Source organism: Falco naumanni, chromosome 1, assembly GCF_017639655.2.
Source record: "Falco naumanni isolate bFalNau1 chromosome 1, bFalNau1.pat, whole genome shotgun sequence".
In the NCBI taxonomy this organism is placed as follows: Eukaryota; Metazoa; Chordata; class Aves; order Falconiformes; family Falconidae; genus Falco; species Falco naumanni.
Window position 1 is genome coordinate 25,364,682 of NC_054054.1, and position 13,327 is coordinate 25,378,008.

Consider the following 13,327-nt stretch of genomic DNA (forward strand, 5'->3'; position numbering starts at 1 on the left):
ATGGATAGCAAATCTGTTGCTATGGCTTTTGTTCTCTATCTGGTCCTAATGGCAGGGTCAGAAGGTAAGAAAATGATTTCTTAAAACTCACATAACCAATGAATAAATATACGTATACATATGCAAATGCAAGTGGGCTTATGCTACGTTAATGTTGACTTTTTGCAAGAGATGTGCACCTTTGATACTTTGTCATTCAGAAGTAAAAAGTATCAGTTGTATTTGCATCTGTTAGGATGCTGTGGCTGTTTCTGGGGGTAAAATATGCTTCTGTCAGAAAATGAGTTTATTCCTATGCTATAATATAGGCCTTATCCTAGATTTCAAGAAATGTTTTAATTAAAACAGGACCTTCATTCTAAGTGTGTCTGTATAACTTCTCTTCCAAATGACAACTTTCTCCTATTGGTACTTTTATTCTTGGTAGGCAGGTTGATGATAACGTTTCCTCAAAGCAAGAATTATGCAATTCGCAGAAAAGAATGAAGACTATGAGCAGATGAACATGGCAGAAACTAACAAACAATATGTGGACATCGTTAATGACATTAACCTACTTTGTTCAAGTGATGGAATTTAGGTGTAGAATCTGGCCAGGCACAAATGTACTATGAAAACATCTAAGTATTTTCACTTAGAAATGCAAGTTTAACTTCAAATGCATCTGCACACTAACAGCTCTGAAACTGTAACTGCTGCTGTTGTGTGGATGCAGTTAATTTTATCCAAGTCTTCAGCAAATCAGAGCGTCTGAGTAACAGGAATAAGGCTGACAGAGAGGAATACTCTTCGCTTCACAGCAGCAAACAATGATACCGTTCATTAATGCAGACTGAACTTAGTTTTGTTCTGCAGGTAAGGCCCTGGCAGAGACAGAAGAAAAAGGCTTCCGATGCCTGTGCATAAGCAATCATTCCAAGTCCCTCCCAAGGCTATTCAGAATGTGACATTAAACTAAAGAGGAGCTCCCTGCAAAAATGTAGAAGTCATGTGAGCACTTCTGCAAAACAGCATCTTGCTTTCAATAGGAGGAAGCCACCTGGCATCTCACACCCTGGTTACTTACTTAATTTGGGTGGAAATATATATCCCTTGCAAAGCATTGTAGACAGTAAGTATAAGGTGTTAGGCTTTCTGTCCAAAGGAATGAGCTAATTTCCTGCCAATGTTACAAGCCACTTCCAGGTGGTATTTTAAAAGTCTCTCTATGCTAATGCTATCTCACCGTAATGATGACCAACATCAGAGGAGAGAATGAGATCCCCATAACACATTCGGGCATGCTTAATAATTTAGACAACGAAGAATCAATCAAAGATACGATCTCGATCCCATTGACATGAATTCCAACAATTTCCACTAACTTGGTCTATGTGTGGCAAAGCCTGAAGGTCCACAAGTAACTGTCTGTGTCAGATTTGCATATGGAGCATTTTTCTGTGCCAGGAGTGTGGAATTTAACTTGCAAAATCCATGTGAGTACAAAGTAAAAGAAATGGTAACCTTCATGTAAAGTCCCATCAGGAGCTATTCACGTGAGTTGGATCAATGCATTCGTGTAAACAGAAGGAGGCTCCCAGGTTTTTATGTTTTCACTACAGTTTCCTAAGCAAATAATATTCATACAATCATACCCTCTGTGCAGCACTGCATGTCACCGAGTTCCACCACACCAGCAATTGGCAATTTCAGCCAGGCTTCATTAAAAAAAAAAAAAAATATGTTTCCAAGACAATTAAGTTCCTGAAAGATCTGCCAAACTATGACCAGATAGAGAAGAGAAACCAAACAAAAAAATCAGCAGGCTCATTAAAAAACTGCATCATAAGCACCTATATTGACATCATTCATTAAAAAACCCAAACTTACTTAAATGTCCAAGTATAGAAGAAGCATAGGGAAAACATTTTTCCCCAGTCCTCTCAGAAAGCCTAGCTGGAAAATGTCAAACAACTTCATAAACAAAAGTTCATGCCATGTCCTCCAGTTACTTGACTGAGAAATAGCTAAGGTAAGTGTAAGAGCACTAGGAGAGTGGGACGGATCCACCTAGCCGTAACTGCTTTGCTTCCTTCTTGGCAGAGCTACACTGAAAGGCAGCAGGCGGGTGTGTTTGGAGCCCACTGCTCCCTGGGTCCGGCTCACTGTAAAGGCTATTTCGGCCAGGTAGGTTGTTTTCTTTACTAGAACAGCTTCAGTTGAAAGCTATTTTTAGAAAGCGTATTTTAATTTCTTTATATGAAAATGTTCACCTTCTGCAGGCATTGGTAACTCTTCCCAGCAGTTCTCTCTAAACCTATATTTCCAAATGCCTGAGGATTAAAATTGTTTCCTAGCTTCCCTGTGTGCTAAGCCACCCAAAAGCCACAGGCATGATGCACCTAAGCATCTGCTGAGAGACAGCGCAGCCTGGGTGTGTGTCTAACACTTCCAAAAACCGAGCTCTGAAGTCTCACGCCTTCTTTCTGGGTATAATTCAGATGTACAGCTGGCATTTCTACACCTACTAGCTTCCACTGCAGTGAAGGGGGACAGTCACGTCCCTAACTTGGCACAGCTTGGACACAGGCACATGGAAGCCCTTCCTGTTAGAGCAGTACTTGGGTAAACACAAGGGGTTTTTGTCTTTGCACATATGTCAGGTGGTTGATACTAACAACTTGCGAGCACCTACTGCTCTCCTTGGAGCTTGTATGGTAATTGGTACAACGGTAGTTGCTTCATTAATAAATTTCTGAATTCACTTATACTTCATCTAATTACAGGGCCAGAGACAGTATTGAGTCACCAATCAAAGAATACCCAAGGAAAAATATACCTTGGGAGTTTTTCAAGGATCTGAAAGGAGAGGAAACACTTGCTGATGACAATGTCAAGGAACAGACCACTCCTTTTGCTACATTACTACATTTGATTATATTTTTTCCCTCTGAGACGGTTGCTGATTCTACTTATTTCCTTTGCTGTGTCTATCTCTAAAACTCTGTCTGTGATGGATCAAGTAGTTGAAGCCTAATTAATGTGTTTTAGTGCTGTAAGGTCAAGAATAAACATGAGGAAATTAGCTACCCTTAAATGGCCTTACTTAAAGTGGAAATTGAAAGGATAAAATTAATAAACACATGAATAAACAAGCAATAAGGAAGAGTCTGTGTAGCTTTGAGGAAGTCGCCTTTCACACCCTTGTTACACTTCATTGAAAGTGACAACAACCCTATGAATGTGGAAGGTCCCACAGGTACAGTCAAACTGATTTTCCAAGATCCTTTCACAACCCTCACCAAACACTAGAAATAATGAGGCTAACAAAGAAATCTTGGAAATGGATACATAACAGCTCAATACATAGAAATGAAGGACAGAATGAAAAGGTCCACTTTTTTTGATACAGGGACATCACTCATGGGTTCCTACACCAGCTTGTGTGGGGCCTTGATTTGGTTTGGCAAATCCACAAGTGGTCTGGGAAGGTCATTTGCTATGAGCTGAAGTATTCTGATGACACTAAATGAAGCGTAGTAAAGACTAGGCTCAACTATAAAGAACTGCAGAAGGACTTTAGGAGACTCATTGATGAAGCAATAAACTACCAGGTGAAAGTCACTGCAGAAGGTAGCCAAAGCGATTGACATAGGAAAAAACTACAAATCTCCTATAAAAATGAGGTGTTCTAGGCACATAGGTGAGAGAACTTGGGATTGTGCTAGAGTTGTACGACAGGAATATCAGATCAGGGCTCAGCAGTGAAACTTCAGAACCAACCCCCAAAAACCCACCAAAACCAGAAACCCAACTCATCCAAGCATTAGGTCAGGAGTTACTAGGGCATGAGTAAGAACTAACTACTGAAATTTGTTACGCAACTGTGTAACTGTGAGATTCACCCACATGCAAAGCACTGTGCAGCCCCTGGCCCCACCTTCAAGAAGCCAGAGTAGAGTTTGGAAAGGTTGAGGGTAATGCAATAAAGATGGTCAAATGCTCCATGCATTTGGTAAGATGATCTCTTTCAAAAGTGAGGTGCCTCTGTGTGGCCATGAGAGCAGTGAATTCACACCCATTTCTCCATGAAAGAACCACTTCTGAGAAAGTGGCAGAGATCCTCTACCAGACGCTCCTACCAGCTGCAGCGATGTGTTCTACAGATCTAGAGAGCACTTCATTCTCCACGAGTGCCCAGAAAATAATATTTTTGGTGGCATCTCTTTAAAATGATCCATGAGACATGCCACCCACTGGAATGGGGAACGCTGATTAAAATGTGACTGACGGAAGGAAATGAAGAGCATGTTTGTAAGTAACTTTAGCTGAGCAGTGTTTGACGGGGTGTACCTGCAGCAGAGCTGCAAGCGGGCATGGACTGACACCTGAATTACCTCCTGTGAGGTGCTTCGCTATGTCTCATCAACAGTTCTACGTCACTGCCAGCCTCAGGGTAGCCTAGTGCCTGTAAGCTAATGGCTTTCAGAAGGAAGCAGCTAAAATTAGAGATACTAAACTCCCTCTATTATTCCCACAGTGGTGTTTAACACGCAGCAGTTTCCACTTATAGATAGGAGGATGCAGGCAGAGACACACACATATATATGCGCACACACAAAAAGAAGTTTAGAAATCACATTTCTGAAGAAAAGAACACATTATTTTAACACAATGGGAGATATTTCACAATCTTTTTTCTCGCATGGTAGTTCCAGCTGAAACTATAATAGACCATATTTTTTGCTTTGCAAAAGCATTTTGCGGCTTACATATTTATTATGTTACATGTTACTGCTCAAGGGTCCAGGAAACTGCTTATAAGACTAAACATCCGTTTAATGTGTTCATTCCCATTGCATTTATTTTTAAGTTCTTTCTACAGTCAGAAAGGGTGTTAAAGATGTTCTCTCTTAACGATCTGCTACACACTGTTTCTGCCTGGCAATGTAGGTCTAGTTTCTGAGGACAGAAAGCAGGAGAGTGCAGATTCTATCAGCAATCGCCAGACCAGAGACCCACGGTCAAAGCAACGGAGGACTGCAGGAAAAATATCATCAGTGCCTGGTGGAGTTTGAGCTTCTTGAGCCCCAGGGTGGCCAAGTGGGGCTCAGGGGACAGCCGCGGGCTAGACAGAACACCAGCCTGCAAACAGATGGGTAGGAAACTCTCAGGATGATCTGTTGTCGATGGGGACCAGCCCGCAGTGCAACCCCTAACCAGAGCAACTCTGGATTCAAATCGGAATTCACAAGCTGGCTAAATACATTGATTGTTCCTTCCCACTGCTTCCCCCCCCCCCCCCCCCCAATTTTGGCAACCAGTAATACTTGGCCCATCCAGTGGCTTGAGAGCCAACAGATCAGCACATTTCTATAAAACAGTTCTAATGCAAACCAGATCTCACTTCTAATACTAAACGGGGTATTTTTATTCAAGATGCTGACGCCTACATTTTTACACTTGGTTCACTGGCAGGCTGTCTGCCTGCATTCACCTGAGCGCTGCTCCGTGTCTCTGTGTGCAACCTGCTCTGACTGCACCGCCAGGAACCCCTCAGGCTGACATCCACCAAGCTGCACGGGCTGCAGTTTAAGCAAACAGTAAGACGACAGCAAGCAATAAATTAATAGTCAGAGATGAATGCATGACGTGTATTATGCCTACTGACCACTTCTAATTTAATCAAAAGTTCCTGGCACAAACTTCTTAAAACTCACCATGTGTTTCCTCCTACCACTTCCATATCTTATTTCCACAGTCAGAAAATGCTTCCTGCCAAGCTCACACAAGAGAAATGCAACTGAAGCAATAAACACAGCCTTCACAAAGCAGGTAAAACCCAGCTGCTGGTCTCTAAAAATTCTCTAGTTGGACTTAGTATCTCCTCTGTTAATACCAGCTAGATAAAATTTATTTTTAATATGAATATTTTTAACATTTAATAATATTTTATGTTAATATTAGGATATTAATCTGTTGGTTTATAATATTACTAGACACCTTATATTAATATCATCAATGACTTTTCATATTGAATTGGTTCAAATGAAACATTTAATTTAACCCACAACAATTTTTTAACTGAAAGCTACAATACAGAATTGACTGTTTTCAAGCAGAGCTGAAACATACATTATAAATAAATGTGCAGTCACATAAATATATACTTATACTATTGTATTTATAAATATATAAATTAAGAGGCAAATCAACTAAAATGCTGTACTGCTATTTCGCGATTCCAGAGGGATTCAGGGAAGTCCAGCACTTGCCATGACCTGATCAAGGGCACATAACCATCCACATTTAGACACTTAGGTTTGAAAAAAATCACAAACTGACCTAAGCTTTTCTCCTTTCTTTGCTGTCACTTCCTCATATAGCGAGTCAAAAAACAGATGTTCAGGAGACATTCTGCTTGTTACGTATCTGCTCCCTGCGCTCTGCCTCACTGTCAACTTCCACAAGTGTTTGCACAACATCGTGCCCAGTTTCCAAGCAGTGGAAGCAATTATATCCCAGCCCTGGGATTTGCCCCTTCTGCTCTCTGCGGGTCAAACAGAATGGCAGACGAATGCCAAGCCCTTTGTGGGGAAAAGCAGGTGGTTCCAGAAGACAGAGTGGGATTTTTTTTTCCCCCAGGGAACAAGAGTGGCAGGTAGAGAGGGTGCACAGGAGGCAGGAGTTGAGCAACTTCACTTTGCACAGGCTGAACCCTTGCTCCAGCAGTAGTTTTGTGTCCTGGGCCTTGGGGGTCATGTGTGCACAACTTACCAAGTGAGAGGTCTGAATTTGTCTAAAACAAGATATATTCTTAATTTCCTTAGATAGAATCAGCCCAGAGGCTGGAACATCCCTCTGGAACTGGGGTTACTCAAAACAGTAAGGGATTGACACCCAGCTCTCCTCCATCCCTCACAGTGCTCTTGGTCACCGGAGGACACATGAATCCCCCTCACTGTGTCCCTTGAGTTCACAAGTCCTTTGCTACATGCAAAGACTCAAAATGATCCTAGTCAGGATCCCAAATGACTCCCTTTTGACTTTTGTCTTCATTAGACTGGGCAATGAGTCATAAAAAAGAAAACCCACAAATTTCCATCCTGCAGCACAGAGAACACATCCTATACCCTGCCTTAAAACACAGGCAAGGGAGCTATTTACTTCCCTTTTCAGTAGTCTTTCCGCAATCGGGCCATTGCGTAACTCGAGTTCGTTACAAGCGTGCCTTTAACAGGGTTTAGCATGGAAGGTCTCTGCCTGCGGCAGTATCATCTCACTCAGTGACGTTATCCTTCAAAAGGAGCAGCAATTCCATTTGCACAAGTCATCTCTGATGGCTGGTGGTAAAACGCCTGCTGCCAAAATCACATAATGCGTTTGGAGTTCCCATAGGCAGGGGCTGGGATGAGATCCTGGGTAAAGTATTGAAGGGATGGGTGTAGGGAGAACTTGGGTGAAACACGGCACTCCCATGAACAGGGTGAGGAGTGCCTGGCCTTTGAGCTTGATCTCATGTCCCAACCTTTTTGTGCCACTATGGCCTCTGTTACACCCCCTTCGTTAGTCCCAATGCAACTCTGTCCCATCAGGGGAGAAGTGGAGGTAGAGGAGACACTTTAGCTCTCAGAAAACATAGAGGATTTTTATTTCATTACAAACATCCTACTCTTTTAGACAGATACTTATTCTTAGCTCAGGGGCAGAGTTAATCATAGAGGTGGAGCAAGCTCTTGACTTCACTTTTGACCTGGGGATTTCTGCCTAACTGTTACTGCCAAAGTCAGGAAATAACTGAGTCTAGTGGTGAAGAGGACAAGCAGTCATTCATTTTACTTGGGGATTTGAGGGGGAATTTTTTTTTTTTGCCCCAGACATTAATGACATTTCAGCGCAGACCAAAATCAGATAATAAAGCTACAAATAGTAACTAAGAAAAGTGAAACCCTTAATCCAATTTTAATTACTCTGTGTGTGCCTACACTTGTAGAGACACAGACAGACAGAGAGAGAGAACCCAAAAGAAAAGAATCAGCAAAAACTCGTTCCAAGTAAATCGGTTAAAGCTCCAACATCTACAATCTGATGCCAGTGAAACCACTCTGTTAAATTAACATAACTTATACAACATAAACTATAAAACATAACCCTTGCTACCTGGTAAAATCCTCTCCTTTTTCACACCTTCAGAGAACTACATGTCTCCTTCAGTAAAGCTAAGAACATACAGCTATGGGGAAGCACCATTAGAAGTCAGAATCAGTACCTTTTGTTGACTCAGTACTTGGTAAGAGGTAGGACAGGCAAACTCGGTGAGACCTTTTCTTAAGCCAGCTGAAACAGTGATGGGAAACAGATGAATTTTCACCACGAAATTCCTTTTATGAAGTAAATTAATGACAAATAGTACACTGTAAACCATAATAAACTATGAGCAAACTATTAAATTATTACTAGAAATAAATTATAATGCTTCACATGCTAAAGAGAATTGAGTTTTTACAAACTCTGCAGAGTTGGGGAGAATTATCTCTATAAATCCACAGGTAACAGAAGCATGAAGCTTTGAGGTTGGAGACATCAAACAGCAAAAGTCATCATGGTCAAATGACTTTTTTACAGCACCAAAACTGAACGGCTTCTCCCATTCACATGCATTCCATATGGGTTAAACGCCCAAATCTTCATTTAAGCAACAGATTAGTATTGAAGCCCAAGTCTTCCTTTGAAATTGTCTCCCTCAGGTAATATCTCTACCAGCCACAGCAAGTAAACAGTCAGCATTCATGCAACGAGCTTCTTTTTAACAGAGGTGTCTACAGCAGTGTCATAATACTCCAATTTCATCTTCCTTTGCTATGACCTAGGGTTACAGTCACTGAAAAAGATTACAGAAAAAACATATTAAAAATACCTAGACTTATAAAGGAAGCAAAAGCAGTTGCATTCAGCAGGTCATGCTATTTAGTCTGCATACAAAGCTTCTTCTGTTTATCATCTGTTAACATGTGTGACATGAAAAATGCAGGCATGACTTTCAAAGCCGTTCAGAATTTAATACCTGCTTCCCATAGGAAGCTTTGAATACTGCAGCCTCAATTCCTTTACTGAACACACAGTATTGGAGGTGAATTTACTTTGTAAGATGTCACTTGAAAAGAACAAAAAATTAAAATCATTAACACCAAAATAACGCGGCGGTAAAATCCTGACCCCAGTGAAAAGCCTTCCCAGTGATTTCAGCACTGCCCAATTTCTACTCCAGTGGCTCAAAATCAGATAATTAGAAGCCACGACCACAAACAGAGGTAAGAAATTAAACATCTCAACTATAGATCTGGCATCCCTATAAAGAACTGTTATTACCTGGAAGAAAATAATAGAAAGTTTTAACATTAACTGAAACCATCGGAAAGTTGTATTACTAAAAAAGGGTATGCATTAGAAAAAGCACAAAATTTACAAAAGAAACCAGAATGCATGGCTATTATTTGCATAATTTAATAAATGAATACATTATATCATTCCCAGCAGAATAATTCCTCGTCATCTAGAAAGGAGTTTCACAACAGTCATGTGACTCATATTTTCTACATCTGGGAAATTCCTCTAACGCAACCTACATGCTAGCAAAGCATACGCGCTGGGCACAAAACGGTATATAAACAAGATGGATCACCCAGCTTAGGCATCGGCAATCCTCGGAGACAAGAGTGGGTTCAGATCCACAGAATCAGAGCTAAACAATCCAGCAGAAAACTCCTGTCTAATCATGAACGGCAAACTTGTGGCTGTCTTGGCTGTCTTCCTGATTTCAGTGGCATTGTCTCAGGGTAAGTAAATCCCTCCCAGGATCCCCATGGCTGTAGTATTGTCCAGGCATCCACCGAGATGCTTGTCCTCGCAGAAGTAGCTTTGTATTTGTTTCAGCAAAATAGTTTCTTTCAATAGATTTTCAGCAACTTCTCTTCAGTCAGAAATCTACACCGTGCCCTTGTACTGAAGAGTTACTGACATCTTGTGGGAAAATTTTTAAGGAACTTTTAAACTTGTGACTTAAATTTCTGTGTTTCACTTGAATTGTATGGAGCTCGAGACAGGATCTTCTTTTTAAGCATTTGAATGTTTCTCTCCCTTCCTGCACCAAGAACAGTTTATGATCTCGTATCTGTTACTTAACAGTCATACTGCCTTGAGCAAGTAATACATAGCTGGGAACGGAAAGCAAACAAGACAGACACAGAAGCATGAAAAAGCCTTCAATTAATACAAAAATCTAGGGTTCTGCTTACACACAGAATATAATTGCCAGTTTTTCCATCCAGACATTTAAACAATGCAATAACCGTACAGGGTGATCAGTACAAGTAACCATAAAATGTGTGGGCTTATATTAAAAAGATGTGTCAATTTAGTTTTACATGTACTTGGGCATCAGCTCCTCTGAAACAAATAAGCAACTGACTTTCACAATGGGAGGATTTAGGCAGCTGGGACAAATGCAGTATTTTAAATGAATGTTGTTAAAACAGTCGTGCCTTACATCCGATCACCTCTCAAACCACGATGTTCCTTTCCTGCTCACAGGTAGGACCCTGGCAAGGATGGGAACCGAGCTCCGGTGCCAGTGTGTAGCCACTCATTCCAAGTTCATCCCTCCTAAATCCATTCAAGATGTGAAGCTGACACAGAGCGGCCCCCACTGCAAAAACGTTGAAGTCATGTAAGTAGCTCTGCATGAGCCTCCCTCTTCTTCACCTGCCCGCTGCTGCTGCTGCTGCTGCTGCTGCAGGGGTTTTCATGCTGCCTGACCAGTGTGACAGTTAGTAGGCTGACGTGAGGTAGTTGGATTGGGTTATTCTTTTGAGAGAGACGGTTTTAAGTAACACACCATGTTTTTCATCGTCTCTATGACCGCATGTATTCCTGAACTGATCATTGTTTGTGTGTCATGGGACATATTAAATGTTTCTGGTGGTAGAACGTGAATTTCTAGGGCTGGTCTGTTCTTAATACATGAGGTGATAACATAGCTTAAATCCTGCATTTATTAGGCAGGCAGACCTGCCATTAAAACAGTCTGCATCAGTCTGAAAGAGAAAAATTAAGTTCTCACAAGCAGATTTAGGGAAACAATGAAACTAATCTGGTCTTGAATAGTGTGGAGGAGGGACTAAAACACTGAAATCCTTATAGTGCTGAAACATCTTTTCACCACTGGAGGTTTCAATCATTGTGTAAGAAAGCTTTACTACTGTAACCAAATACAAACCAAGTACCCATGTATATTGAGAAAGATTCCTGTGAATGCATGACTGCTTTGGGAGCAGGCACAGAGACTCTCACAGCTTCTGGATGGCTTTAGTCCCCTCAGCTGTGGAACACGTATAAAAAAATGGCCAGGTCTAACCTAGGGCAGTTGGGATGAACGGGTACCAACTAATCTAAAAACATAATGCTACATTCTGCGAGTAAAAAAAATCCATGTAGAAGTTTCCTGACTTTTCTTTGTTCCCTGTTTTGCAGAGCGACTCTGAAGGATGGCAGAGAGGTGTGCTTGGAGCCCACTGCTCCCTGGGTACAGCTGATCGTGAAGGCAATTTTGGCTAAGTAAGTCCCACTCAGTTTGGGCAGTTGATTGGTAAACCCCCCTCCAAAAAGCCTATTTGTAGAAATTCTTAATGATACTTTCCATTTTCTCTTAATCAGATATAAAGAACAAGGAAACCTGCTGCTTGATTTTAGAACTAGTCTTTCTGACTCTGCTGCATGGTCCTTGTTTAAGCCGATACGTCACTACTAAACTTTTGAGTACCGGCAACTCTGCCTGAAGGGAAAGGAACACAGAAGTGTTTGGCTCCCTTTGAAAAATGAGGCTTTAAAAAATTCATCTGCCCCTTACTTATAGTAGCGTATGTTAATAATTCATATTTCCAAGTTAATGAGTTTCCTGACGCAAGTAAATGCAGAAACTCACGCTACAGAAGTTTCCTAGCTAGGTACCAGATGCACACACACTGGGATTACAGTAACTGCTTCACAAACATCAACTTTATTCTCTCTGTGCCTCAAGAGAGCACAGAGTTGGAAACAGGCCACTCACCCTTAACTGTCTGTGCAATGCTAACTGTTCTTGAACCTCCTTTTAAATTATCCTCTTCCCTCAACTCTTAACAGTGCTCAGCTCAATTCAGACTCACCGCTCTAAGGAACACCAGGACAGAAAAAACCTGGGAACTGCTCCCGCTCCTCCATTGAGAGAAACATTCAGGGAAAGCACCGTTCAGGCAGCATTCCATCTTCTACCTCCTGCATCAGTGTTATTATGTTAATTATGGATTATTTTATTTATTTATTTATTTAACTGCATCTGTTTAAGAAAGTCTTTCAAAATGGTCAGTGCTGTCTGTGGGACACGCTGTTCATTGACCCTGAAGACACTGAATGGTGGGTTGCTAAAGGACATGAAGAATCCTTGGCAGCCACTTCAGCCAAATGCCATAAGTTAAGTGCAATGCACTTACAGCACAGCTTATTTACACTAAGCCTTACTATTTTGCCATTATAGCAGCAAACCGGTAATTCCTCCTGCTCCCCTGGAGTACATTAGTATGTTGTGTCAACAAGAGTTTCCTGGGTCACAGTCAACCTATTGTTAGACCGTGAACTGTGATTTCTGACTTTAAACATCTAGCCTACAGAATCTGTAAGACAGTGAGTTTGCTATTTATTTATTTATTGTGATCTCCATGGTCTTTATAAATGTATTTATTGAGTAGTTTCTATACAAGAGAGAAAATGATGATAATTTATTTAATTTCTACTGTTTTTTCCATTCCTCCTATTCATTTCTTAAGAAATATTCACATCTCATTGCTCTGTACAAGGACATGGTTATATGTCTAATTAGCTACTCAGCTAATGGGAAAAACTGCATCTTACATACACAAAATTTGCTTGTGAGAGTGTAATTGTTCCTAAAAATGCATTATTAAATTTTTTTCTGCAAAAAATCTGTTTGTTATCTTATGTTTTCATTTGCTTTATTTAGAAACAGTCTGCTTCATTTTTGCCACCTCAGCCTGATTTCTGAAACTGGAATTAAAATTTTTAGTACATGCTACCGTAATTCAGCCTCTTCCAGTAACCTGGCCTGACTGAATGCAGTAACGAACTCTTAGAGGAGGGTAAAATGCCCAGTCTCCTCTCTTTAGGCTGTTACCAGTCCCTGAGTACAGGCAGGCTGTAAGGCAAGGTTCCTCACTTCACCACCTTGCCCACAAGCAGATTGTACCCATAGATGCCTGAACACCGCCAACGTCCAGATCAGCCCCGGAGCTGTAAA

The 13,327-nt window shown here is 41.1% G+C and overlaps 1 protein-coding gene and 1 pseudogene across 1 annotated transcript; both read left to right on the forward strand.

The window, feature by feature from the left end:
• On the forward strand, nucleotides 1–2,979 carry LOC121082656 (annotated as a pseudogene).
• Nucleotides 2,980–9,643: 6,664 nt separating this feature from the next.
• On the forward strand, nucleotides 9,644–12,995 carry LOC121084775 (interleukin-8). Its single transcript, XM_040586687.1, has 4 exons — nucleotides 9,644–9,815; nucleotides 10,570–10,705; nucleotides 11,509–11,592; nucleotides 12,160–12,995. Exons 1-4 carry the CDS (start codon nucleotides 9,755–9,757, stop codon nucleotides 12,188–12,190), a joined length of 312 nt encoding a protein of 103 aa, XP_040442621.1. The 5' UTR covers nucleotides 9,644–9,754; the 3' UTR covers nucleotides 12,191–12,995.
• The last annotated feature ends 332 nt before the right edge of the window (nucleotides 12,996–13,327 follow it).